The sequence below is a fragment of the Diabrotica undecimpunctata genome, chromosome 3 (assembly GCF_040954645.1).
Source record: "Diabrotica undecimpunctata isolate CICGRU chromosome 3, icDiaUnde3, whole genome shotgun sequence".
NCBI lineage: Eukaryota > Metazoa > Arthropoda > Insecta > Coleoptera > Chrysomelidae > Diabrotica > Diabrotica undecimpunctata.
The window spans coordinates 169,335,907-169,363,795 of record NC_092805.1 but is presented as its reverse complement, the minus strand read 5'-3'; the positions used below and the strand labels follow the sequence as shown (position 1 = coordinate 169,363,795).

Here is a 27,889-nt window from a genome sequence, read left to right as displayed (position 1 = left end):
TATTTCTTCTAAATATTTTCTTCTCCACAGAATAATTTCATTTTTTTCTAATAGCATACTTTTTCTGTTGCGTTTTACATATCGAAAGTTCATTTCGCGCATGGTTCTAATTAAGACCCTACGAGATATCTTGTGTAAAGAGTCATCGTTTTCGAGCTCTTGAGAAATTTTTTCTCAGTGTTGGAATTTCACTCCGAAAATAAAATGAATGAATTTTTCGACGTATAATATTCCTTGTCTCATCATCGAAAACAATGCTTTTCCTACCTCTAGTTTTACCTTTTTCTTGCTTTTTATTTTCCGATGTATTTTTAAGTACACGATAAATACAGCTAACGGATACTTTTGTTAAACTGCTACAAATGTCGACCGCTTGGCTAACATTCAATGCCATTTTTCTGCCGACAATTCCTTCATAAACAATTCGTATCATTACCTTCTCTTCGGACGTTAACATTTTCCGTTTTTTTTGCGGCTTTTCATTTTTGGAATCAACATCAGAATTTTGCTGTCTTCTCTTGGAACAACTCGGCTTTTCGTCCTTTGCATTTCAATAATCTGTGTATATACTATATATACAATGATTTCAACAATTCTGTATAAGAATATAACTAAAAATTTACTATAAAACGACAAACTATAACACTCTTATTATCAATAACATTTTATCAATACTACAATCCAGTATTGTTAAAACAGTATTGACAACAATAAGTTTACAAACTTATCACATAAAATATACTCACAAAATGCACTACCCATAGAAACGCCAATGTAGATAAACCATTTCTTCGGCGAAAAAATAATAAAAACTAGTTTTACGGCATGTCTGGGTCCGAATTGTAAAACGGAATTTCCTCGCTAATTCCAACATTGCCAAACGATTGAAAAATAATGTTTTAAAATATTGATTTTTATTTTATAAATTTAAATATGTAACGAAACGGAACATATAAATAAAATTTATTTCATTACAATTTTGTGCTTAATTTTTACGATTGAAAAAATCATGTTTTTTTGTATTTTTATGACGGTAATAATCGCTGCGTGGAAGAATACAGGTTTTGTATGACCATAATTACTACTTGTGAACAAGAATTGGCTACACTGTACGACAAATTCTGGTCAAGTCTACTATAGAGAAGCACAAATAAATATACTACTTTATATATTCTGTAATTTCTTATGCGGAAAAGCAAATTGCAATTAAGAAAAGGGGCAGTTTTCGAGGGCCGCTGTGTACATTTAAATTTGAGGATATTCGGCGTTTAAACTATGAAATCACTCTTCTAAATTGAGGGTTTCTACTATAGATAATGTGATGCCTTGATATTTAAACTCCATCACTTGTTCTATTATCTGACCTTCCAGCTCCAATTTACATGAGCATGTAAACATGCTCATGTTTACAATTACAGACGTAATAGTCAAGCTGCACTAGTTCTCATAAATATTCCATTGTCTTCACATCTCTTTAATTTTGTCACATTAGCCACTAGATTAGTTAACTCAATATTCTTGTTAAATTGGTGCTTACCACAAAAGCCTACATTTACAATTTTTTTACAGTGGGAGAGGTAGTTTAAATAAGATTTAATGGAAGACGTTTAGGCAAGACACATTGAAAGCGATTGATATTCAAATGATAAAAAAAATGGATTAATCTAATTAGGAAAAGCCGCATACGAATAAAGGCTAAGAAACGCTTGATACTTTCAATCTTTTTAAAATATACACATTTTATACAACCATACAACGGTAAATTATTTTCTTTAGAAATCGAAAACTATTGGTAGAAAATCTGTAAAACTTTAATTAACTATTTTATTATATATAAATAAGATTTTATATAAGTATGGAAGATTTCACGCTATGTCTTGCATCAAAAAACATTCTTGCGCCCCCGGTATATTTCTATATAGAAATTTTGTCATTCTTCAGCTCCAGTGACATAATTAACATGAATTATGTGACATATTTCAGATATGCAGGGAATAAACCGTCCGATAATTGTCAGCGAAAGTGAGAGGAAGTCTAAATTACTTGAAATATTTGCCTCGGAGAGACAAGGAGACACTCTTGAGGGATTTCGGTCTTAATTTAATCGGTAAATTACACTAAAAAGCGATTTATTTAATGCATGCCCGAAGAAATTGGGTTAATCATTTTGGCTTTCGTCTTAATTTATCTAATTTTTATTCATTAGTCGGTTTTTGTTTTGGGAATATTTTGGGAATACAAGAAGTTAAATTCCATTCAAATGTAATAAAAGTGAAAAATAACAATTTTTTGCTATGATGCGTATCTCCTTCTCACCATTTATTCGTTGACACTTAGATGAATATATCAATATAATAGAAATATGCTTTATTGTTACTGAAAATTGTACAATTTTATGGACAAAGCTTACAAAAGTAAAAAAAAAATAATAACAATAACAATTAAAATTTACTAAAAATTACATAAATTGTCAATATCACAGAATAAAACATAATAAAATATGCAATCCATTGCAAAATTTCTGTAAATTGCAAATTGCATAATAAAACCTTACCAACTAGTTTACGAATAAGATTAAGCTGCTTGTTCAATCACAAATTAACCCCTTAATTTGTAATCTCACATTATTCTTAACTTCTTAATCTATTATAGTTTTACCGTGTATAAGTGACATTGTAAAACCATATCGTATAATATTTTAATAATTAGTTCATTTACCTACTGTCACCTCGGGGGAACAATTACGGGTCTTACCACCTTCTGATATCCCCGGGTGCTCTGTAGAGGGCTTCGAATATACTGTCGAGAGCTCCTCTACTTAAGTCCATTTTCGGGTTATGGACTTGGAAAATATTTATCTTCGACAAGATATTTCTTACACGACAATTTCTTCGTCGAAATAAAAAACACAAAAAGTTAAGTTGAAACAATTCTCAGCCACAGAGTATGGAAAATAAATGCAGGAAGCAGAGCCCCGAGAGCACTAAGCTCTTGGAGAGCCCGTGAGGAACTGACCTGGCTGACCTGAAAATCGCCAATATTTATACGCGCTGTTCGAGCAATAAATAGGGATTTCCAGGTCAAGAGAAATGCGCACTAGTCCACAGACTATGGCATTCGATGACACTACAACAAAATAAATTGCCGAATAATATAGTTTCTAATTGAACTTCCTAAGTGTTGCAATGATGGTCTACATTAAATTGTAATGTAAGCAAAGTTTATTGGTATGGTATGATAGGAAGCAATAACCTCTGCGCTTAGGTATGAAATATTTGTGAGATTATAAATTGGGGATTTGAGCTCATGTGAGCGCAGTCTACTACAGTCAATCATAAGTAGTTACCTAACGAACATCATATTGTGTAATTACCAGTAGCTGCCAATAAATCAATAAATCATCAACACTTTTACTCCACAACTTCAACCTTTTATTATACCTATCATCGTCGATCGACAAGAAGCGGACAAAGGGGCATTTACAAATCGATTCGAACCTCAAAACTACGTTGGAAACTTTCCACTGCTGCATATGATACCTAAATATACAGTGTGTCGGTAAAGTATGGAATACATTCGATAATTCCTAAATGAAAAGCCTTTTTAAAAAACTCTAAAACACATCGATTTTTAAATTTAATGTTCTACATTTTACAATATAATTTCATTATACAAGGTGATACACATTACAATGATGACGTCATCGGCTCTTTTTTAAATGTAACACCCTGTATTTTAGGACATTTTTAGATCGATAAAACTGAGCTGATTTCAAAAAAGTATAATAGTCGGGTCTAATAGATATAATTTGAAAGATATGCGCTTAGAAAATAAATTATTTATTATCAATTGCAAAAAAGTAGCCTACTTCTAGTTTTTGGTAAACTGTAATTATTTTTAGTAACGTTCAATAACAATTAAGTAGTACAATAATTGTATTAATTCGTGAATGTTTTGTATTCTTGCTTAGAATTAATTTTAGGTAGAAATGAATTTGAGTGTAAAGCAAAGAATTGAAATGCTCAAGATGATTGGGTATGGAGACAAATCGCGAACTCAGATGGAAGTGTGTAATTTATTTAATGATAGATATCCAGAAATACCCATCACGCAGTCAGCAGTAAGTAAGATTGAAAAGAAATTTCGAGAAACTGGTACGGTTGAAAATGCACGCAAATCAGGTCGTCCCTCTGTAAGTTATGTTACAACATTAGATGTTCTACTTGCTTTTGAAGAAGATGCGCACACTTCTGTTCGTAAGGTTAGTAGTGATCTCGATGTTTGCAAAACAACGGTACACAAAGTACGTAAAAGTAAGTAAAGTAAGTAAAATGCACAGTTGTACAGGAATTAAACGAGGATGATCCAGATAAAAGAATACACTTTTGCGAAATAATGATGGATAACAGCCACCGAAACCCTCTCTTGGTTCAAAATATTATTTTTTCTGATGAGGCTACATTCAAATTAAATGGCGAGGTCAACCGTCAGAATTGTAGATACTGGGCAAAAGAAAACTCCAACTGGATGCGGGAACATCATGCACAATACCCGCAAAAGGTAAACGTATGGGCTGGCATTGTAAGAAATAAAATCATTGGACCCTACTACTTCAAAGGTAATTTAAACGGGCCAGCATACCTTCAGTTTTTAAGTGGGTATCTCGTACCTACTTTAGTTAATTTATTTCCTAGTACAATTAATCTTGGAGATTTTGATAAAAGTTTATGGTTTTAACAGGATGGTGAGCCTCCGCATTATGCTTTATATGTTCGAAGGTACCTAAACGAAATTTTTCCGAACAGGTGGATTGGAAGACGTTGATATATTGAATGGCCAGCGAGGTCGCCAGACCTCAATCCTTTGGATTATTTTATGTGGGGTCATTTAAAGAATGTTGTTTATAAAACGAAACCTGCAAATATAGTAGACTTAAAAACAAGAATTCGTAAAGAAATAAACAATATTTCTCAAGAAAGCATAAACAATGTTCCACAAGAATTTGTACAACGTTTGGGTTACTGTCAAATACAACAAGGGCTACAATTAAAGCATTTAAGATTAAGTCATGTATTAATTACTGGATTACCTTCAAGTTATTTATTATAATTTATTTATAATTTATTAATATTATAAATCAATAAAAATTTATTTTCTAAGCGCATATCTTTCAAATTATATCCGTTAGACCCCCAGTATTATACTTTTTTGGAATCAGCTCATTTTTATCGATCTAAAAAATTTTATTGTAAAATGTAGAACATTAAATTTAAAAATCGACGTGTTTTAGATTTTTTTAACCCTTAAATGCCCAATCGGGGTCACTATGGGACCCCAGACATACATTTTTGGCTATAATATCTTTATTTGAAACATTTGGCAACCGCGCAATCAGGTATTTGTGTGGACGTGTCTCCTACGTTTTCTGTTAGTATACCACGAACATTCGTGATGTGCAGTGGTCTGTAAGAGAGATTTAGATAAGTGGGGTCTCGCTGTGACCCCGATTGGGCATTTAGAGGCACCAGAATATTTTTATTATTTTTAACATTTTTCGTCAGTTTACATTGAAAAATGGACCGTAAGAGAATGAAAATGACAATAAGCGACCAAGAACATGAAAAAATTATCCGAAATATAGAAGAAGGGATATCAGACTCCGATTTCGACTATGAGATTACCGACGAATCAGATAGCGAAGAGCAAGATGTTTTTGAGGAAAATGTTTCGGAAACTGAGGACAATTTAGAAGTCAACAGTGACGAGGAATCAGATGCAGAAGCTACCGAAGTGGACGATAATATTAGTGAGGTTAGTGGTCCAACATATACATCCAAATCTGGAATGCAGTGGAATAGCCTACCTTTCGTGAGATCCAAGAGGCAACAAAAAAATATTATAAATGTACATCCAGGCTTAACAAACTATAGTAAAAATTCCAACACGTTTTTAGACTATTTCAATTTATTTTTGACCGAAGAGATGAAGAATGTCATATGCCTTCATACTAATGAAGAAGCTGTTAGGCGTTATCAAGAGTGGAACGAAAAACATCCGAATAACAAAAAAGAGTGGACGGTACTTACCAACAATGAACTGGATAGCTTTTTAGGAGCACTTATCAAAGCTGGTGCTTTAAGGTATGGGAAAGAATCGACACGAGAGATATGGTCTACAGACACCTCAATACGCCGGTCATTTTTTACAGCCGCATTCGCTAGGAACCGATTTGAAGAATTATCGAGTTTCTTGAGGTTTGATGACAAAGTGACCAGGGTGGAGCGGAAGGAACAGGATAAGTTAGCGGCGATACGAGTAATTTGGGACATGTTCGTCTCTAACTGTGACAAAGCCTTTGAACCATACGAACATATAACCGTTGACGAACAGTTAGTGAGTTTTAGAGGAAAGTGTCCTTTTAGACAATATATAAAATCAAAACCTTGCCGCTATGGGATAAAAATTTGGGCTGCCGCGGATGTTAAAACATCTTATTTATCAAAACTTCAGGTGTACCTTGGAAAACTACCAGGTGGTAGAATAGAGAAAAATCAGGGATTTCGTGTTGTGAAAGATCTGGTGGAACCATATCATGGCAGTTGGAGAGGAATTACAACTGACAACTTTTTTACCAGTGTTCCTCTTGCTCAATATCTTTTATCTAAAAACCTTACTTTACTTGGGACCGTCCGCAAAAATAAACCTGATACACCACCACAACTAAGTTTGACAAAAAGACCTGCGGAGTCATCAATATTTGCTTTTACTAAAGAATTAGCTATGGTTTCGTACATACCTAAAATACACAGGATGGTACATCTTCTTTCAAGTCAACACGATAGTGATATAATTTGTCAAGACTCTCAAAACAAACCCTTGATGATTTTAGACTATAATAATACCAAGGGTGGTGTTGATAATGCCGACAAACTGATTAGGGAATATTCCTGTAAAAGAAGAACTGCTCGTTGGCCATTCAGGCTCTTTATGAATATTATAGACATATGTGCACTAAATGCCTATATTTTATACATTGAAAAAAATCCTGATTGGAAGAAAAATAATTTTTCACGAAGACGTATTTTCCTGTTACAATTAGGGGCTGAGCTTGCTCGAAACAACATGGAAAAAAGAGCGAAATATATAAAACATAAAGCCTATGTAAAATCTGCTCTAAAAGATTGTGGCATACCAATGGTAAACCCAACTACCGAAGTTGCAACTCAATCCGTCCATTCAGCTAAGAAACGTGCTAGTTGTTACCAGTGTCCGCGAAACTGTGACAGAAAAGTGAATACCGTTTGCTCTTTTTGCAAAAAAATTATATGCCAGGTGCACAGAAAAGAAGAAAAAACTATTGTATGTAAAAATTGCAACTAAAAGTTATATGCTTATATTATTATTTAATTTTAATTTTGTTCGAATTGAAAATAATTTGTTTCTAGAAAAGCCGTTAATTTTGTATGAAAAATAAATAAAAATTATTCAAATATGCTTAAAATTATTTTTAACCGTGTTTTCCTTTTAGTCAGTGCTAAATGACGTTACTAAATTGAAAATTTTAGTGGGGTCCCTAGGAGACCCCACATGGGCATTTATGGTTATTTTCATATCACGGGCATTTAAGGGTTAAAAAGGCTTTTCATTTAGGAAATATCGAATTTATGCATACTTTACGGACACACGTATATAAAAATACTTTGTTGCTTGTACCTAAGCGTACTGTAATTTCTTAATTATTCGTTAAGAAATTCTTCCACTGATATACAATAATAAGGTCTTTCAGATAGATAGGCTTTTGTCAATTTACGGAACTTAAGGAAATAACCTATCTGTTAATGGCTTTCATCTTTCTTTGTACTGCGTCAATCTCATCTATTTTTTGTCCATTCCTGTTATTGAATCATATATTTTTTGATTATTATTTTTGCTCTGTTTACACCTTGTTATGAATTTTCGTTTCTTCTTTGGAATTTACGTCGGTCCATCTATGTAGTTTTTCTTTTTGTATTATGAGCATTCCATTGTTTTTTTGAGTTAAATATATAAAAAAGTGAACGTCTGTTTTTTGTAAACAATTGCACTTTTCCTTTCTTTTTTCAATTTTTGCAAGCAAGCAAGCATTACAAATGAACCAGTCTGATGAGACTTGCACACCCCTAAAATGACATTCGGTTATGCAATTCATTAGAATGAGAGGGATTGATCCGGGTAAATCAGGGACCATTCCACTCAGCCCCAATGCTTCAGACCGTCCTCCAACCTTCTCCCCATATCACGTTGATGCACTATGAAGGCTTCAATCGTCAAAATGCTTGTCATGTGGAAGTCCAGGGTACAACAAGTCTCGCATGATATCCTACCCCGAATAATGCAGGATAGCGTAAAGGGCTAGAGTTTTCGCTACTTGAGAGTGTGGGGCCCTATTGCCCGTTTATTTATTTATTTTTGTAAAGGGATGTCTGAAATGAAATACCGATTAGTTTATGCGTGATACCTTGAAATGTTCATGGTGGTTTCTTCTGATAGAATACAATATTATCTAGAATTCTTTAAATGTTCGCTAAGATTTGTTGTTTAGGTCATCCATCTATGGAACACATTATACCCTAACATCTGTCTCAGATCTGGTTTGGGTGGTCTTCTAGCTCGGCGAACTTTTCTTTGGGTTTTTCTTTTATATTCTCCAGTACTCTAACTTGCTTCAAATCTCTCAATAGGAAGCGCTTAGCTACGTATCTGGGGACTTTTTTGGCTTTTATCAAGCATTTGTTGTAGGCAGCTAAGCTAGTATCTTCTTTTTGTTTGTGTTGCGTGTGTGTCATGCGAGAGATGCATTATTATTATGGGTATTATGATGCTGTTTATGAGTTTTAATTTGGTTTTCACTGTTAATTTGCTTCTATTTTCTATCTCTGATTGTGGCTCTGGTCATGTCTGTTCCTTGGACTGTCGCATTAACGTGTGGTGTAAATGTTAGACATTGATCTATTGTGACTAAATATTTAGCTACATTTGTCCATATGATGGGTCTGTCTGTCCATGTGATGGGATATTACTGCCTGTGTCTTCTCTGGATTTATGGCTATTTTCCATTTGATACTCCATTCTTCTATTGTATCCAGTGGCATCCGTAAGTTCCTTACAGCTAGATCCAGGTTCCTGTCTTCTTCTTCTTGCAGTACCGTCTCCTATCGGAGGTTGGCTACCATCACAGCAATCTTCACTTTGTTGGCTGCAGCTCTGAACAACTGTATTGAACTGCACCCATACCACTCCCTTAAATTTTGCAACCAGGAAATCCTCCTACGTCCCACATTTCTCTTTCCCGAGATTTTTCCTTGGATTATGAGTCTAAGCAGAGAGTACTTTTCTCCTCTCATTATGTGGCCCAGATATTCCAGTTTTTTCGTTTGTATGGTTTTTATGACTTCGCATTCCTTCCCCATCTTCAGCAGAACATCTTGATTTGTTACTCTTTCTGTCCATGGTATTTTCCACATTCTCCTGTAACACCACATCTCGAATCTCGAATGCCTCAATGTTTTTGATGTTTATATTTAGGTTCTTGTATTTTGCCGTTATTAGAGTGTCGTTTGCGTAAAGGCTGAGTACTGCCCTGGTATTCTTGGAATGTCTGCTGTGTATATGCTATACAAAAGGGGTGATAAGACCACCCTCAGTAGTTTTCCAGCTTCCAGGGTTCCTTGTTCAGACAGAACTTGTCCTATCTGGACCCTGAACCTCCGGTCGCCTAAGTACGAGGTGATGAGTCTCGTCATGGCACGCGGTATCCATATTTGATCATTTTGGATTTTAATCCCGTATGCTATACTCTGTCGAAGGCTTTGATTACATTCAGGGAGAGCGCTCCTGTGTATTGATTGTCATTAAATCCATCTGCTGTGTACTCTGTAAGTCTGAGTACTTATAGTTTGCTGGACTGTTGAGCTCTGAAACCGAATTGTGCTTCAGTGATTATACAGAGTACTCTCTTTGCTATGTTGCTGACATACTGACTGCTAGAAGTAAGATAATTTGCCTGTAGTTTTGCAGAAATATGTTATTTTTACCAGTCTTGGGGCTTCCTTCCATCGGTTTGGAAAGAACCTGTATCTTAATACTTTTCAATTTTTGTTTATACGCTTCTTACCGTTTTCACTAATTACCTAAAAACATCGCCTATTATCTAAAACCTCTAAAACATCTCCTTCTCCCTAGTAGTGTGTGGTTCATTGAGTGTTACACTATTCATAAAGACTTCTTGCAGTCCTGTGATCTATGAAACTATGAACCTGGGTTCGAAACCCAGATCAAGTTTACTTTTTTTAATTTTTGTTAATCTTTTTATTTTTATATTACACTATATTCATATTACATAAGATGTAGTCGAAAACGAAACCTAAAAATTAACCTATGCAATTTTTATCGCTGTTGTAAATTGGAATACCCTGTATATACCTGTGTGTAGTTTGTATTTGTATTCTGTATTTATAAGTGTATTTTCTTCTTAATTTAATACTGTTTCATCATCCAAATTTTTAACACTACCTTCCAGAACTATCCTGCACCCGGCACATACAACATCGACAACGGAGATACTTGCAGAATTTGCCCTCCTCTTAAGTCAACGGCATTTTTAAGCAGAAGCAAAAGATTTAAGTACGAATATTCAAATACACCTTCTGCCACAGCGTACCAATTTTCTCCAAGGAAATACTCTATATCGAAATTAAAAGTCCCTTTTGGAATGGCTAGTTCACGGTTTTCTCGCAAGAAAACTGCTGTTACACCCGGTAGGTTTTTTAGATAGTCTCTTCTTTGTTTATTTTTTAAAATTGCCTACATTTCCTTTCATTTTTCCTTTTATTATACTATAACGAACTGTCGTGTATAAATATTATTACGAAAGAATCTTTGCCAATTTTAAATCAAGAATAAATATTATCTAGTTGTTCTACTCGCACAGAAAAAAAGGAGTGTGTTTTTCCTATTCTTATAATATTCTCTAGTATGGATTAACAGCCATTATATCAGCATCTTAATTCTCAGTTTCTCAGTTTGGCTTGGACCAATAGCAATATTTGGAGCAAATTTTCCACCAAACTATCCACCGTATAAAGAATCATAGTTCACTAGTTAATAGATTTCTTGTCAGTGCTGACTATAATGCAAAACATGTAAGAGGTAGAATCCTGTTTCAAGTCAGCTTCAGCTACAGCTACACTACAGCTCAAACACTTGTCTAGTTCCACACCTTTTTACTAACCCACTGACCTCAGTAAACTTCCTGTCAGTCTAGATGTCTTTGTAAACAAAGGCTTTGTAGAGGGTTACCTGAATATTATACGAATTTACTACACTCATCCAAGAAGCTGCCTGGAATACCACTACAGAATGTAAGGCTATACAGAATAACAGAAACAGTCTTATCAAGCAGCAAGATAAAATAAATTACAATAGAAGCGCAAAACAACTAAAAACTACAACAGTACAGCACAAAAACTCCTTAAACGTTAAAAATTATCTTCTAACTTTAACACCAACTGTAGATACTGATTATTCACTTTGGATAGCCACCAGGAAATTAAAACAACCCAGTAAACACATCTCAGCATTAAGAAACCCAGATATCTCATGGACGAAAACAAATCAAGAAAAACCAGAGACACTTGGAAAATATTTTAAAGAAGTTTTTCAACCTCTTCTCTGTGTCAGTGCTGAAGAAGATGAAGCTATTTACAAAAGTTTAGCAGCAATCCAACAGCCAGGTGAATAAATTAAACCACTATTAAAAAAAGTAAAAAGTGCTATTAAATATAGATTAAATACAAAAATAGTTCCAGGCTATGACCTTGTAACAGGAACTCTCTTAAAAGAGTTACCAGATAAAGGAACAGTCATGATAACACAACTTTTCAATGTTTCAATAAGGCTCAAAATTGTACCAACCCAATTGTATTCTCACCAGTAGTTGCTAAACTATTTGAGAAGCTTATAGTGACAAGACTTATGAAGACGATAATATTCTTTTCCTGTATCATCAATTTGGTTTCAGAGAGAAACATTCAACAATAGTAGAACAAGTAAATAGAATCGTTGACACAGTAAATAAAATTTTTGAGGTAAAAATACTGCTCTGCACTCTTTTTTGACGTCTGTCAAGCTTTTAACAAAGTCTGGCATTAACGGTTGCTCTTCAGAATAAAAAGTTCCGGAGTTCACACATTGCACATATATTAAATATAATAGATAAAAGGGATTATACTGAATTAAAGTTGCCTAAGACATTAAGTTCAAGTTGCTTTTCTTAAATATAAAGAAAGAAATTAAGTGAAGACATTGATATCATTGCCTTATCAACATTTCCGATCAAGGAGAAGTTATGAAAGTTAGATCAATTGGAGTACCATATAAGCATTTCTATAGACGCTGTTTACTAGGTGTTTAATTCAATAGTAGTGAAAAGAAAAGAAAATCTGTTTTACTGATACTTTTATTAATTTAGACCACAAACTCTTTGTATTTTCACCCTTTTACTTTCATTTTATCGATCATGTTTACAAGTATGCTATTAATGTATAGAAATAATTACACCGATTGATTTCCAACAGGTCCTGCTGAATACTCAATCAAGGGCGCAATAAGTGAACATTTGGAAAAGAGTCTAGAATATTCTGTGCACAAACCGCCGTTTGGAAAATCCGCTCTAAGAGAAACGATAGAGTTCTCGAAGGACCTACTCAATGTGCCTTCGCCCCAGACGTATAGTATTCAGGATGTGAAATCATGCAAAATGTACACAAGTAGTATATTTAAATCGAAGGTAGATAGGTTTTCAAAGCAATGTAAAACAGTAAGTATATGTTATATTTTAACTAACATTTAAGTCACTTAACTATAAATTATATTAGCAATTTTAGTTATTATGTTATACAATCTGGTGCAAATTAAAGCAATAAATTTTTTGAAAACAGTTAACTTTAGAGAAAAATCGTGAAACCCGTCGATTTTCTGTTTCTAAATTTGCGTTCTTTCAGATGACTTTTTTATTTTTGAGTCATGTATGTGAGTGTAATGACGTTATCGATATTTTTTTTTAAATAAATTGTTGCTGTAGTCCTACATCACTTGAAAGTTCTTTTAAAAATTCATAAAAAATTTAAACGCATTGAAAGAGCTTGTAGTGAAGGATTTTAAGAATTTCACGTATTTTATTGAACAAACACTATAATCAACAACTGTATAATAATTACTTTAATGTAATTCAAATGCATCTTCATCGAAAGGGGGGTGTCATCTTTCTTCGTTGATCTTGGTCGCACAATTGGTAGTGTTTAAATTTCGATGTTCGCGAGCAGCCAGTCAGTCTATCTTTTCCCGTTGTACTTCTGAGCCAAGTCTCTATCCTTTAAAGACTAACGGCTACTGAAAGATACTCTCCCCTCTTTACACAAAGAACTGTACTAGGCTCGGGCTTCAGTCTGGTAGAGGTCTCTTGGTCGGGGCTCTTATTACAGCTCAAATACAAAGAATCAGTTAGAAAAGTACTGAAGATAAAGGGAAGAGAAGTTAAAAGATAAAGAGAAGAGAAGTTAGAAGATAAAGGGAACGGAAATCATTGGGCACCACCCTATTTTTAGAGAAATAGGGAAACTTACAACATATAAAATAAGATAACAAGAAAGATAAGGTACGGTTAAGATAATCACGCGAGAACAAAATAAAACATGAGAGAACACTTAATATTTCGACACATACACACTGTTTATACGATAAATCAAATAGTAATATAAATCAATAACAGTATATGAAAGAGATACACCATGCACAAAAAAACTTATATACATAATAAAAGAATAAAAGGCAAATAGTTCATCAACAAAGTTATATTGAGGTATAGTTAAGGTAAATGCTTTATAACAAGTTTTACTGAACAGTTAAATTGCACGAAATAAGTTATTGCACAATTTATTATTGAATACAACAAAAAATATCTTTTCTAAAAAATAATAAATTATGAATAATGTAGTTTTCTCAACAATGGGAAAAAAGGAAGGAATATTATAATTGTATCTACGTCAATATTTGATAGCTTGAAATAAAACAAATAAGTGATTTTTACGCCTTGAGAATGCGTAAACATGAAATTACTAATTGTTTTGATCCTGATCACCCTCAAATATTTATATAAAATTTATCATAAATATAACCTACATATAAGAAAAATTGTTCGTAATTTATACGTATATATTTTACCGTACTTAGCCGGCAGCAAGTAGTCACAGGTAGAGATAGTTCAAACACTCCTGACCATGGAGCTGCGCGAAGGCGGAGTCAAATTCACGTAAAGGCAGAAAGGTTCTATTGTAAGTGGAATTATACAGTGCATAGTACAATGCGTTTTGCATGAAAGTGGGGACTAAACCAAATTTCGTCTACTGCGCCGTGGTCAGGAGTTCTTGCACTATCTCTAATGACGTCTTTCGTAGAACGGTCTCAATAATAAAGGCACTTGAAGCGTTGCTCTCGCAACAGGTACATTGGGACTGCTCAAGCGGCGTGGATGATTCAGGTACGGTAACGAACAACGGCGGCTTCAATCAGCAATCTCTCAAATTGATGTAGGCAGAACGAAAAGGGAAGAAAGAGAAGCAGAAGAGCACGTAGAACTATATGTAGTGATACAGGTAGTAGTAAATCGTAGAGCAGTATTAACGGCAAACAGAAGCGACTTCGTGTCCTCGAATTGGAAGACGTCTGTTTGACAAAAGAGAAAATAGTTAATATAGGAAGCACTGTATAAAGATATATGGATAATGGGTGAATTGAAAATACACTTACCGCCGTTTGATGAAGACAAACCGCTTGCCAGGAACCACTCGGAAATGACTTCGATTAGACTAGCTGACTGACTACTAAGAATAGCTAAGGATAAAAAAAGAGTGGAAGTATTGGCCGAAGAGTGCCACACGAAGATGATATTTAAATGACAAGGCTAGTGTGGTCGTATTTGTAACCTAACTACTTTCTCTCGACAAGAAAGATTATTTAATCGAAAACCAACATCTCGGTTTTTCTTAGAAGGTAAGCCGGTATAGAAACTAATTTCTTTGTTAAGAGGAAGGGTTTCTATTTAACAAATGAAAGATAAAAAAAGCAGAGAACATTTGGCGAACTACTTCGTTGTTAAAAAAAGGCATGACAAATCGCTCGTTGCTTTTGGGATATTTTTAAGGCTTTTAGCAAAATATATAGACATAGGTGGCGTGAAAGTAATTTTCTAAGGGGAAAAATTTAAAGAAATTTTAAACATGCTTCAATATCACAGATCTAATTCCGCAAGATATCACCCAATTCATAAAACTCGATGAAAAGCTGTATTTTTTTTCAAATCTTTTGAAGTAAGATAAAAACCACTTATCCTTGTCAAAATATGTTTACTTGTACGTGAAGGTTTCAAGAATATAAAGCTTTTTGTAGATTTGCAATTCAATTAGTAGTTTTTTATAAAAAAAAATCACAAAAATCACTAACAATGCATTTTTTCAACAAAAAATTGCAAATAACTAGAAAATTACGCGTTTTTAGAAAAATTTTAAAAAATTGGTAAAATTAAAAAAAAATAGATTTAAACTTAAAAAAATATATAAAATGGAATATTTATTCAGCATATTCCGTTTCTAAGCATCTTTTCAAGGGTAAACCGCTCGTCTATAAATATTGTAGTAACGACCAATAACTCAGTAAGCAAAAAACTTCATCAAAATATTTACATTTATCTCAGATACACGAGCTTCTGTCATAATCATCGCCAGATTGAGGTCTCGTCATTAAAGTATATGAACATCGACCACATATCAACTTCATTACGAAAACACGTGCCTAAGGGGGTGTATATGGGGGTAGGAAGGTCTGCTTGAGGGATTTGGTGTGGGACTTGCGGGCAGCCCTGATACTATACATAGTCGATATATTATGGAAATGACAGCCGGTCATACTAGATTCAAATTTAATAAATTCAATACGACGGTTTGGTCAAGGTAAGCATGATTAGGGGAGACTGGGATCTAAATATGTGAATATCATGTGTAAATATTTTTGTGTCAGTCCACAAGCAAAAAGATTATCCTCCGTAAAACAGTTTCAAAACGTACTGATAATGTGTAGCAAATATATTTAAACACGCATTTCTATTTTATATAATCAAGAGATCCGAGAACGTGTTAACAAAAATACTTATAAAGAACTCGTCTGCTTGCTAAAGTTATTAAACGAGGACGATATGTTCGGATTATTTCTACGTTTATTGCAATTTCAAAATAAAAAAATATTTGTTAATTTTTTCTACTTCTTAATAATAATAACTGATTCTTTATCATGTTCAAAAGTTATGTCATAATGTGGTACAAAGGGTTTGTAACAAAAATCATTGTCTGAAAACAATGTACACCACCATTGAACAAAATGGAAATGGATATCAATTTAGTTGACATGTATAGCAAAATAAGTCATTGCATAAAAACTTTTCACTACATGGCGTTTTTACTCTCTCGGAATGTTTTTTTTGGAAAATTAGATGTTGGAAAATTTCTCTTCTCCCAAAAGGGAGAAAGGCAATACAGTAATCCGAGAAAAAGTATATCTTAAACAGAGATGGTGTGATATTATTTCTAATATATTAAAATTCATCAATAATGTTAGCCATATTATACATTGCGTTGTGTAACTGGAATTTGTTTTTAATCAAGAATCTGAAACACACACAGTAGTTCAGTTTATTAAATATGTCTAGCTACAACAAATACCTCAGTTTGCCTAATTGCAAACAATCTCAGCGTAGCCTTACTTACACATGCAAAACAAAGTTGACTAATCACGTCAGAAGACGGTATAAAAACGGTAAACAATGAATTTAGCACAGCTTTAGGTCTGAGTTGAGTTCAGAATTGAGTTGATAACTTAGATGTCGAGATGTAGACCTCGTAACAACGTCAACTAAGTACTATCTAAATTATTAAAGGTTAGTATGTAATAAGTGTTAACCGTTTGTCATTAATAAAGATGGTAGTACCGATAGAGTAATATTAATTATAATATATATGATATGAATATACTATATTATAAGTATATCTATTGGTAAAGTGCAAAACTGTTCCGCCAGAATTAATCCACAAACGGAAAAATAAAAAAAAAATAAAATCAAAAAATCCAATAAAAAACGTTTATTCCCTTAATAAAATTAACATGTCACACCTAAGATATTTTAACTTAGATATCGTAGCCTTCTTTCTTGACGTTTTGCTTCTGCACCGCCCACTGGTTGAACTGCTTCCTCTCGAATCTTGGATTTATCTGCCATGGACTCTTTGGCTTCTTTTTCTGTAGGTAATTGTTTGTGGCATCGTACCTTTTCCTGATTGGCTGTCTTTGGCAGCCACCCGGCTAGACCCTGATCATATGGTCGATCAGTTTGGTAGTCGATCTAAACGACGAGTCGACCTCTGGATTCGAGTCTTGGCTAGTAGTCTTCTTGAGGCTTGGAGGAAGAAATACCTTGTCTTTTTTTAACCACCTCCCTCAAAGGTCTATACTGGAGCCTTTCTTTGATCATTGCATTTGTTATCCGTTCTTCCCATGTTGATCCATCGATGATCCTGTAACATGAAGACTCTGTTGTTTCAAGTGTTTTCTAGTTAGATTTCGATATGGAGCTCCAAACTGGGACAAACTGGGACAGCGTACAACATAATCGATCTAACGTATGCTTGGTATAACTGGATCTTCTTAGCCTTCATTAGAGGACTGGACCTGAAAATAAACGGAAGTATTAGTTTTTAGTAGTGTTTGCTTTTACCTTGATTGCTTGTGTATTTTTCTTGAAGTTGAGGTTTCTGTCGAGATGGACTCCTAGGTACTTGACTAATTCTTCTGACTGGATCATGTTTCCTCCTATTGTTATTTCTACCACTGGTGGCCTTGTTTCCTGAGTTAACAAGATGATTTGAGTCTTTTGGGCACTGATTTTGATCTTCCATTTATCGGTGTATTCCGTGATTCTTCTAAGGTGGTTTTCTATGTTTTGGACTGTTCTTCTATCATCCTTTCCTGTTGCATATATCGCCGTGTCGTCTGCGTAGAGGGCTGTAGTTGTTCTTTTATCTGTTAATAAATCTAAAACAAAAATGTTGTATAGAATGGACGAGAGTATACTGCCCTGAGGTGTTCCTTCTTGGATTTTTTGAATTCTGGACGCCTTTATTCGGCTGAAACTTGAAATGTTCTATTAGTTAGATATGTATCAGATATATTAACTAAATTATGAGACAATCTAGGTCTGTCCATCTTGTAGATTAATATCTTCTTCCAGACCGTGCCATATGCCTTTTCGATGTCCCGGATGGCCATTCCTGTCTTCTGTCTCCTGTTGAATCTGATCTTCGTGTCGCTGATGACTCTTGCTAGTTGGAGTTCGCAGTTTCTTCTTCTTCTGAATCCGAACTGGCCCACCTGACTGATTCTTCTTCTTTCTGCGTGCTTCTTCAGCCTTCTACAGATGATTTTTTCCAGTACTTTTAACCTAACATAATCTTTCCAGTAGTTAAATGGATCTATAGCTTTCCGGTCTTATTTCGTCCTTAGAAGAATAAGTTTTAGTAGAATAATTTTGGCGTGCTTCCAGTTGTTTGGAAAATGTGTTTTTTCCAGGCGGTATTTGAAGATATAGTACAGTTGTACTATTATCTTCTTTAATAGCTCCTTGAGGGCGAGGTTGTGGATTCCTTCTGTTCCTAGTGCTCTGCTTTCTATTAGTCTTCTGATGATTTTGGCGACTTTTGTTGGGTTGATGTAATCTTCTTCCTCTACTAAAAATTAATTTCTTCTTTTTATTCTTTAATATTCTGTGTTGACCCTCTCGATGGTTCTTGCATCCGACATATTTTGGTTTTGCTTATGTGTTGCTGCCATTCTTCTTGCGATTGCATACACTTTTTCTTGGATTTCGAAGTGAGTTCCCTCATGGTCTATAATTTAAGGCATCTTTTGTTTTCCACTTCGTTTGGTTTTCAGCATTTTCCACACGTTTTCATGGTTTTCTTATGTTTCCTGATGTTGTTGTGCCACTTGTTTTCTGTCTTGAGTCTTATTGTTATTTCTTCGGAGAGTTCGTCTCCATAGTCCTTGAATTCCTGTCTTCATGTCCTCTGAAACGCTCGTCTGGTGCTGTTTCTGTCCTTGATGATGTCCTTCAGGTCATTCGGTATGATAAGTCCTCAATTGTTCGTCATTTCTTTAGGGATATTGTCTTCCAGAGCTTGTTGTATTTTGTTGTTATCTCTTCTATTTTTCTTTCCACTTCTTCTGTTGATTGGAATTCTCTCTTTATTGGCCAGTTTGCTTCTTTCTATTTCCATCTTTCTACTGGTTCCACTGTTGGTAGGTCCACTCTTGAAGTCATTCTTCCTGTCACTGGTTCCACAAACGGAACCAAACGATATTTACCGAACATTTAAACTTTATGTAGTTGTGTTCGTATAACGTACTCACCAGAATCATTGCATATTATGCATCCATATATGAAATCACAGTTTGTGCGAAATAGTATAGAATATTTGACAAGTAGTCCAAGTGTAAACTTACTTTACTTTACTTTACTTAATCAGTAGACCCATTTGTACCTTTCGGTGTTGGGCCGTTTAAAATACAATTCATTACATTACAATATTTGACAGTCTTCTCAGGTGTCCTAGCTCTTAACGAACTTTCTCCATTCCTTCCTATTGGATGCCATCTGTGTGCTTCCTGCCAAGTCTTACCCTTACTCTGCAGTATCTGCGAGATGTCACTGTTCCATTCTTTAATGGGTCTTCCTCTTCTGTTCTTCCCTATTGGTTTGGTGTCTCACACTCTTTTAAATTGTCTATTATTGTCCATCTGGGTTAGATGTCCGAACCATGCCAATTTTTTCTCTTTGATTGACTCGAGTATCGGTTTGATTTTGAGTCTCTCTCTTATTTCTTTATTTCTGATTCTATCAGTTCTTTTTACTCCTATCGTTCTTCTGAGGTATTTCATCTCTGCTGCCTGAATTCTGCTCTGATGTCTTTTGTTTAATATCCAATTTTCTGCTCCATATGTCACTGTAGGTCTATATATTGTTTTGTATATTGTCATCTTGGTCTTTGTTGATATTTCTTTGTTATTAAGGAATCCTCTATTTAGTGCTTGGAATAGTTTTCCTGTGTTTCCATTCTGTTGTTAAGATCATCCTCGATGTCTCCTTTGTTGTTGATTACTGTTCCTAAGTATTTGTATGAATTTGTCTGTATTATTTTTTGTTGGTCTATCATTACTTTTAGTTGATCTTCCGTCCCTTGTTTCCTTGATATTTTCATTATTTGAGTCTTCTCTTTGTTTATGTTTAAGTTGTATTTGCTTGCTTCTATGTTCCATTTCTCTAAGTTGTATTTCAGTTTTTCTGCAGTTTCCGCAATTAATACTATGTAGTCTGCAAATATACACATCTCAGCATTTATCATTTGCATTCTGTTCCAACCGATGCAGTATTTCTTGAATGTTTTCTTACATTCTTTCACTATCTCATCTATTACATTTATGAATAGTACTGGGCTGAGACTCCCCCCCTTGTCTAACTCCTTGGGTTGTTTCAAATGGTTCTGACTGTATATTTAACATTCTTACTGTATTTGTTGTTTTCATGTATATACTCTTTGTTGCTTCTATCAGTTCTTCACTTACTTGTTTCTTCTTTAGGCTTTCCCATATATCTTTTTCCATGTCTATAAAGCTTAGATGTATTTCTTTATTTTTCTTTAAGGCTTTTTCTATTACTTGTTGCATGGTGAATATGTGGTCTTGTGTGTTGTGTCCTTTCCTGAATCCACTTTGTACATCCTCTAATTTATGTTCTATTTCTTTTCTAATTTTCCTTTCTATTATGGTTTCTTATACTTTTGCTGCTACACATAGTAGTGATATACCTCTATAGTTCCTACAGTCTCTTGTGTTTCCTTTCTTGTATATAGGTATAATTACTGCATTTGTCCATTCTCTGGGTATTACTTTTCTCTTCCATATTAGGTTATATATGTATAACAATTTTTCTTTTGCTTTTACTTCTATATATTTCATCATTTCTGGTGCTACTTCATCGCTTCCTGCTGCTTTTCCAATCTTTATCTTTCTTATTGCTTCTTCCAGTTCTTCTTTTTCTATAGTTTCTGGATTTTCCGTGTTTCTCATGGATACTCTCCTGTTGTGGCTTTCCTTCTCCATTGTATTCGCTTGATTTCCATTCAGTATCAGCTGAAAATGTTCCCTCCATCTTTCCATTATTGTCTTATCGTCGTTTATTATTGTTCCTTCCTTGTTCATTATTTGTTTCAGTTTCGTTTCTTTGTTGCTTCTTAGGTTTTGCCAAGTGTAAACAATACACAATAATACAAAATTTTTAAACAATTAGATCGAAATTTTTATTTTTTTTTTCACGTTTTTCATATGTATTGTAAATTTGAAGTTATTTCATAAAATACCTTAAAACAGATTGAATTCAAGATTTGTATTTGGCTATTGACTCTTTCCTACAAAAAACAATCATAATATTGAAAGTCCCATCGATGTTGATCAACTTTCCCCCACAAACAGTAACGTACACGTATGTCTAAAGGCCCCGAAAAGGTAAATAGAGGTGTTTACTTAAGCCCTGTGGGCTTTTTGGGGACGGCTTGGGCTTGCCTTTTCCCACGCCAAAAGTGTATGTAGAAAAGGTTTTACATTATACGTTTAAATTGAATTTTAACTTTGAACAGGTGATTCTAAAATACCTATTTAGATTAAATTCGGAAAGAGGGTCGGTACGGTAATGGAATAATTCTTAATGGTAGTTTCAGTCTAGAATTTTAATAGGGGATACTAGCAACGCGAGCTGTAAGGTGGATTTATTCGTTGACCAGAATGAAATTGTCCAATAAATCGTTATGTACGGTGTTTGTAAAGTCTTGTTACGGTGTAATATACCTAGAGTTATTAAAGACAGAAAAATACTCTACCACGTCGATTTTTATTATTTTTAAATTGTTATTCGGCATTTAATTTACCACATATATCTCTTTAACGCACAACAATATCCACAGCTTTAAAAATTCTACCAGCAAAGTAGTACTTTCTATAAATTGGTTGATAGAGTTCTTTGTCTTGTCAAAATTAAAGTATATGCATTAATTAAAGGGTGACAACGAAATAGTATAAACGAAATTGGGAGAGTCGTGTAAGTGACTATTTTACTCATCTTAAAATTTTCACATAATCTGACCAATCACAAACCAAAGACAGCTTGTGTTATCGCGAAAACACCAACTGTCTTTCAATTCTGATTGGTCTATCAGCTTCGTGTTTTCAACGACGTAACCATGGATACCGATCGCAAAGCAAAGTTTGACGTTTGCCAAAAAAATTATTGTAGCTGTATACGTCAAAATGAGTCGTGTCGGTGGTACTTCAAACGAAGTTATAAACCAAAACATTGAAGAAAATATACCGAGTAACACAAGAAAATCTAAATTAGTGAACAACAAGCTATGAAAATTACTGGACATGGAAGTTCGAACTCGATGAAACCGTATTTACATCTTAGCGCCGAACATCATCAGAACATAGTAAATACTTTTAGGAATACTCCAAAGTAATAATAGCAACAATACTTTCGTATCCACTTAATAACGGTCATACTATTCAAAATTTTTACAATTGCACCGTTCATAATAATAATATAGTCGAGAATAATGTATTTTTTTCGTGTACAAATTATTTATTGTTATAGGTAAAAAATAATTATAACAAATTATTTATAGTTATAATAAATATTCCATGATTATGACTAATTGTGAATTATTCAAAAAATGGGTAGATTTGGGTTACCTAGATCAAATGTATTATTATTAAATTCCTTCCTCTCATTCTACTGAATTTTTGACCTATCACTTTGTTCATGAAATAGTCTAATAAAATACCACTCGTGATTTAATTTAGCTTATAAGTCTGTCTTTTATTTCTAAACTCAACTGAGTTTCTTAAAGAAAACACCACTCGTCCTACGGACTCGTGGTGTTTTCAAGCAACTTAGTTTCGTTTGGAAGTAAATCGACAGACTTATCGCGAAAATTGAATCACTAGTGGTATTACTATTGATAACGTGACGATTTTTTTTTAAATCACTTAACCAAAGTCGTGTCCATGAAGGTTTTTACTGATTTTTTTCTTGAAAGATTTTTAAAAAAGGCATTTTTTTAGACTTTTTACATAAAATTTTACAAATAATTTATTTAACTAATTGAAAAAAGTCGTTGATATTAGAATTGGCATTAGAATAATAGACCAGACCTTATGCCGTAAGTCTTTGAAAATATTTTAAAGTGACAGGACGAAACTCATTGTAAAATGAAAGAAAACATAACAAGAATTAAAGGAAAAATAATTTACGGACGATCTGAGGTTGGGAAGTGAAAGGGGATGAGTTTTGAAGGGTTTATCACGATTTTCGAGTACAACTCCTATGGAAAAAAGTTAAGTGGCAAAGTTGTAAAAAAGATCTACAACTTTTGTATTTACACTTTTTTCACACAACTTCAAAATTTGTGTGAAAAAAGTTTTTGGTTTTTTGTCTTTACCTGCCACAAAAAAATTTTTTCACGTCATTTGATTAAAACTTACCTTTTTATATCCAAGATATACTGCAACGATTTAATATCGAAAAAGCACCCTAATTTTCAAGTCTCGTGTCAAAATATCTGTTTATTCAAAAAAGTATGTGTGCTTTTTGTTCTTTGAAATCTACTTTCTGATGGTGGTTTATCACGATTTTCGGCAAAAGTACAACGTACAACAAAGGGTTTTTGATTCTGCGTTGGCACCTAATTTGGTAGACACATTCACTGCATCTAATCTGGCATCAATTATCTTCTTCTTTTGGTGCCTATCCTCTGTGGATGTTGGCAATCACGTTGGTCCATACAACTTTGTTGACAGCTGCTCTAAATAGATGTATGGTAGTCATTCCTGCCCACTGTTTGATGTTCTTCAACCACGATGTCCTTCTGCGCCCTTGAGATTTTTTGCCTTCTATCTTGCTTTGTAAAATTAGTTGAATTAGTTGATACTTCTCATTGCGCATCACATGTCCTAAGTATGTCATCTTTCTGATTTTCACGATATGCATAATTTCCAGATCTTTATTCATACGTTGGATCATGGTGTTGTTTGTAACATGATGAATATAGGAAATTCTAAGCATGCGGCGATAGCACCACATTTCAAAGGCTTCTAATCGTTTGGATGTTGCCTCCGTCAAAGTCCAGGCTTCGACTCTATATAAAAGGAAGAAAATATATACCATCTCAAGACTCGTGTTCTTATATCAATGTTCAGGTGAATATTACATAAAATCTTCCTGAGGCGATTGAAGACTTATTTCCTTTGAGTGGTTCCATTCCTTATTTAGGCATGTAAATGTAATGTAATAATCCAAGGTATGTAATTTTGTCGATTATTTTCAATGGTTCATTATTAGCTGTGAATTGGTGCTGTATTACGTCGTTTTTACTTACTACAAGAATTTTGGTCCGCTTACAATTTAATTTCATGCCGTATCTGTCACAGGCTTCCACTAGACATTCTATTAATGTTTGCAGATCCTCCGCATTATCAGCAATCAAAACCGTACCGTCCGCGTATCTTAAATTGTTTATGATTTCACCAATGACTTTTATACCTTTTCTTAAACCTTCAATAGTTTCCCTGAACAGCATTTCCGAGTAAGCATTGAACAACGTCGGTGATAAAATGCAGCCCTGACGTACTCTCTATTTTATCGTGAATTCTTGTGAGGTTTCGTTGTCTACACGAACATTTGCCCTTTGCTGTAAGTATAAATTTTTAATTAGGCATCTTTGTCATCAATACTATATTCTTGCAGTATCTGAAATAATTTTTGATGTTGCACCTTGTCAAATGCTTTTTCAAAGTCTATAAAGCATGCGTAGACTTCGCAATTTACGTCTAGAGCTCTTTGTATCAATACTTGTATGGAAAATAGGGCCTCTCGCGTTTCCAGTTTGCTTCTAAACTCAAACTGAACACTGCTAATGTTTTCTTCAAGTTTTCTATATATGCAAGAGTGAATAACAGAAAGAAGGATTTGTACTGCATGGCACATTAAGCTTATAATTCTGTAATCAGAGCATCTGCAATCAAGATGGAAACTAGCCAATCTGTAGGAAATTCTGCAGTTTCATAGATTTTGTTCAGTAGACTCGTTAGGATTTTGATTTGGTTGCTTTTAAATAGTTTCAATATTTCAGCTTGTATGTTATCAGGTCCAGGTGCTTTGTTGGTTTTTAGTCTTTTTATTGCATATGTTACTTCACTGAGCGTTATTTCTGGTCCTGAACATCCAGAAACACTGACTTCTGTCTCTTGCTCTTCCTTGAATAATTTTTCCATGTATTGCCTCCATCTCTCAAGTATTATCTCATTTTCATAGAGCAGATTGTTGTGCTCGTCTAGTCTAGTCTAGTCGTCTAATCTATTAATTATAACACGGTCCATTATGTTAATAACAACCAATAGCAATTTTTGTAATATTAAACTCTAAGTATAAAATCGTAGTTCCTATTTTTTTATTTGTCGATATGAACCCCTGTGTCTTCCATGCACTCACCATTACATAAAACAAACATTAAGGCTTTTATCTGATTCAAATCATGTATGCATACATCACTTCCATCTATTTGATCAAACGTGAGGTTTTCCTTTTACAAATAAAAACCGCACACGACGAACTAATTAAATTACCTACTGAAATTACCGAGCTTTTTTCCTCCTCCCGCTCCGACTCGTTTTGCTTGCATTATTAACCTCCATAAAATATTTTCTTGGCTCACTAAACGCATACAAACCCTTTCTGCATCCTACCTGTATGCGTGTTTCTGGTATAATTACTTCGAAAGTCACAATAAAGCTCGTAGGGTTTGTAGTGCCCTCGTGTGGCGAGCCCTTCAACTTCGTATACACACACGTACATGCTGAAAGTGAAAATCGAAAGGCTTCCTAGAAAATTGAAAACCATAAACGGGAATTAGCGAAAAAGAGGGAGGAAAGAGACGGAAGGTTCAGTGGTGCAGAAGGCTAGTTCAAAGAAAGTTATTCGCGTGCAATTTTTAAATAAATATATTTATTATCCAGATATTTATGTTGTTGTATATATACCTATAGTTTAGTATCAAAAATGTAGTCACAAATTTCTGAGAAATGATAATTGTATTTTAACAACACTGTTGTCAGGTCGTGATTATAGATGCTGTATCAACTTCTATATTAATAAGTCACATACAGTCAAATAGTAACAGAAAAGAGGACTTGTTAATGGATCTCATAAAATGACAACGCTGACCAGTAGAAAAGAACAGTAGATAATTGAAGCCGCAAGTAAGAGAGAGATATATCAATCAAACTTGGTGCTCATCTCACACTCAGTAGCGTATCGTTTATGTTGTTAAGTGAATTTTATAAACGTAAACGTATGTAGAAGACATATATATATATATATATATATATATATATATATATATATATATATATATATATATATATATATATATATATATATATATATACAAGGATTTCCACAGTTTTCACTGTATTCCTTCACTCAACCGTTTTCTCCAATTTTTCCTGTTTAGCCAGTCCCCTTTCTGTAGGTTTCTTCTACTCATTGCTTCGTCTGAAAGACACTTCATCTCTGAAAGATCTTCGGGGTCTGCCTCTCTTTCTTCTTCCTATCGGGCTCCACTCTGTTATTCTATTTATCCACCGATTTTGGTCTGCTCTTCTGACATGTCCGTACCAGGTTAACCTCTTCTGTTCGATGTAGTCTATTATGTCGGAGTTCATTCCCATTCTCCTCTTAATCTCCATGTTATTTATTCTATCTCTTCTTATTATTCTGCAGCTTCTCCTTAGGAATTCCATCTCTGTTGCTCTTATTTTGTTTTTGGTTTTCTTATTTATTGTCCAATTTTCACACCGATAAGTGAGGATACTTTTTGTCATGGTATTATATATTTTTTTCTTTGTTTTCCTGCTGATGTTCTTATCCCATAGTACCGGGTTCAATTTTCGTATGCAGTCTCTTGTTTGTCCTAGTCTATTTTTTATATCTTCCTCCGTTGTTCCTTTGTTTGATATTATGAAACCTAAATACTTATACTTGTCTGTTCCTTTGATTTGTTTACCTTCGTCTATTTCCAGCTGTTTTATTTCTGTATTCTCCGTTGTAAGGTATTCAGTTTTCTTTAGGTTTATTTCCATCCCATTCTTTGTATATTCCTGCTCCAGTTTTCTCATCATAAAACTGAGGTCATCCTCGTCTTGTGCGATCACTATTTGGTCGTCGGCAAAACTTAGCGTATATAGATATTCGTTCCTTACTGGTATACCCATTCCTTCGCACTTTCTTTTCCATGGTTTCAGGGTTTTTCCAGGAATATTTTGAACAGGGTGGGGGATGTGGAGCAACCCTGTAGTAGTCCCTTTGTCTTATTAAATGGACTGCATATTCTATTGCCCGTTTTGATAGCTACTTCGTTATTCTTGTAGAGTGCTTTTACCGCGTTTATTAATCTTCGTGGAACTTCGATGTCTTCCATTGCTTCCCATAGCTTGGTTCTAGGTATTGAGTCATATGCCTTCTTAAGATCAATAAAAGCCAGATGGACCGATCTATTTTTGGCCATTTTTTTTTTCTATTAGTTGTTCGACCGTGTAAATGTGATCTAAGCATGCTTTCCCCGCTGTGAAACCTGCCTGGTCTTCT

At 34.2% G+C, this 27,889-nt stretch overlaps 1 protein-coding gene across 2 annotated transcripts in view; it reads left to right on the top strand.

Annotated features, from left to right (window-relative positions):
• The window catches only part of LOC140436291 (sperm-tail PG-rich repeat-containing protein 2-like), a 187,744-nt gene that overhangs the window by 11,919 nt on the left and 147,936 nt on the right, over nt 1–27,889 (top strand). For both annotated transcript variants that reach the window (XM_072524997.1, XM_072524996.1), the window contains exons 6-7: nt 10,559–10,796; nt 12,615–12,856. In XM_072524997.1, coding sequence (XP_072381098.1) covers nt 10,559–10,796; nt 12,615–12,856 — 480 coding nt within the window. The remainder of the gene's footprint in view (nt 1–10,558; nt 10,797–12,614; nt 12,857–27,889) is intronic.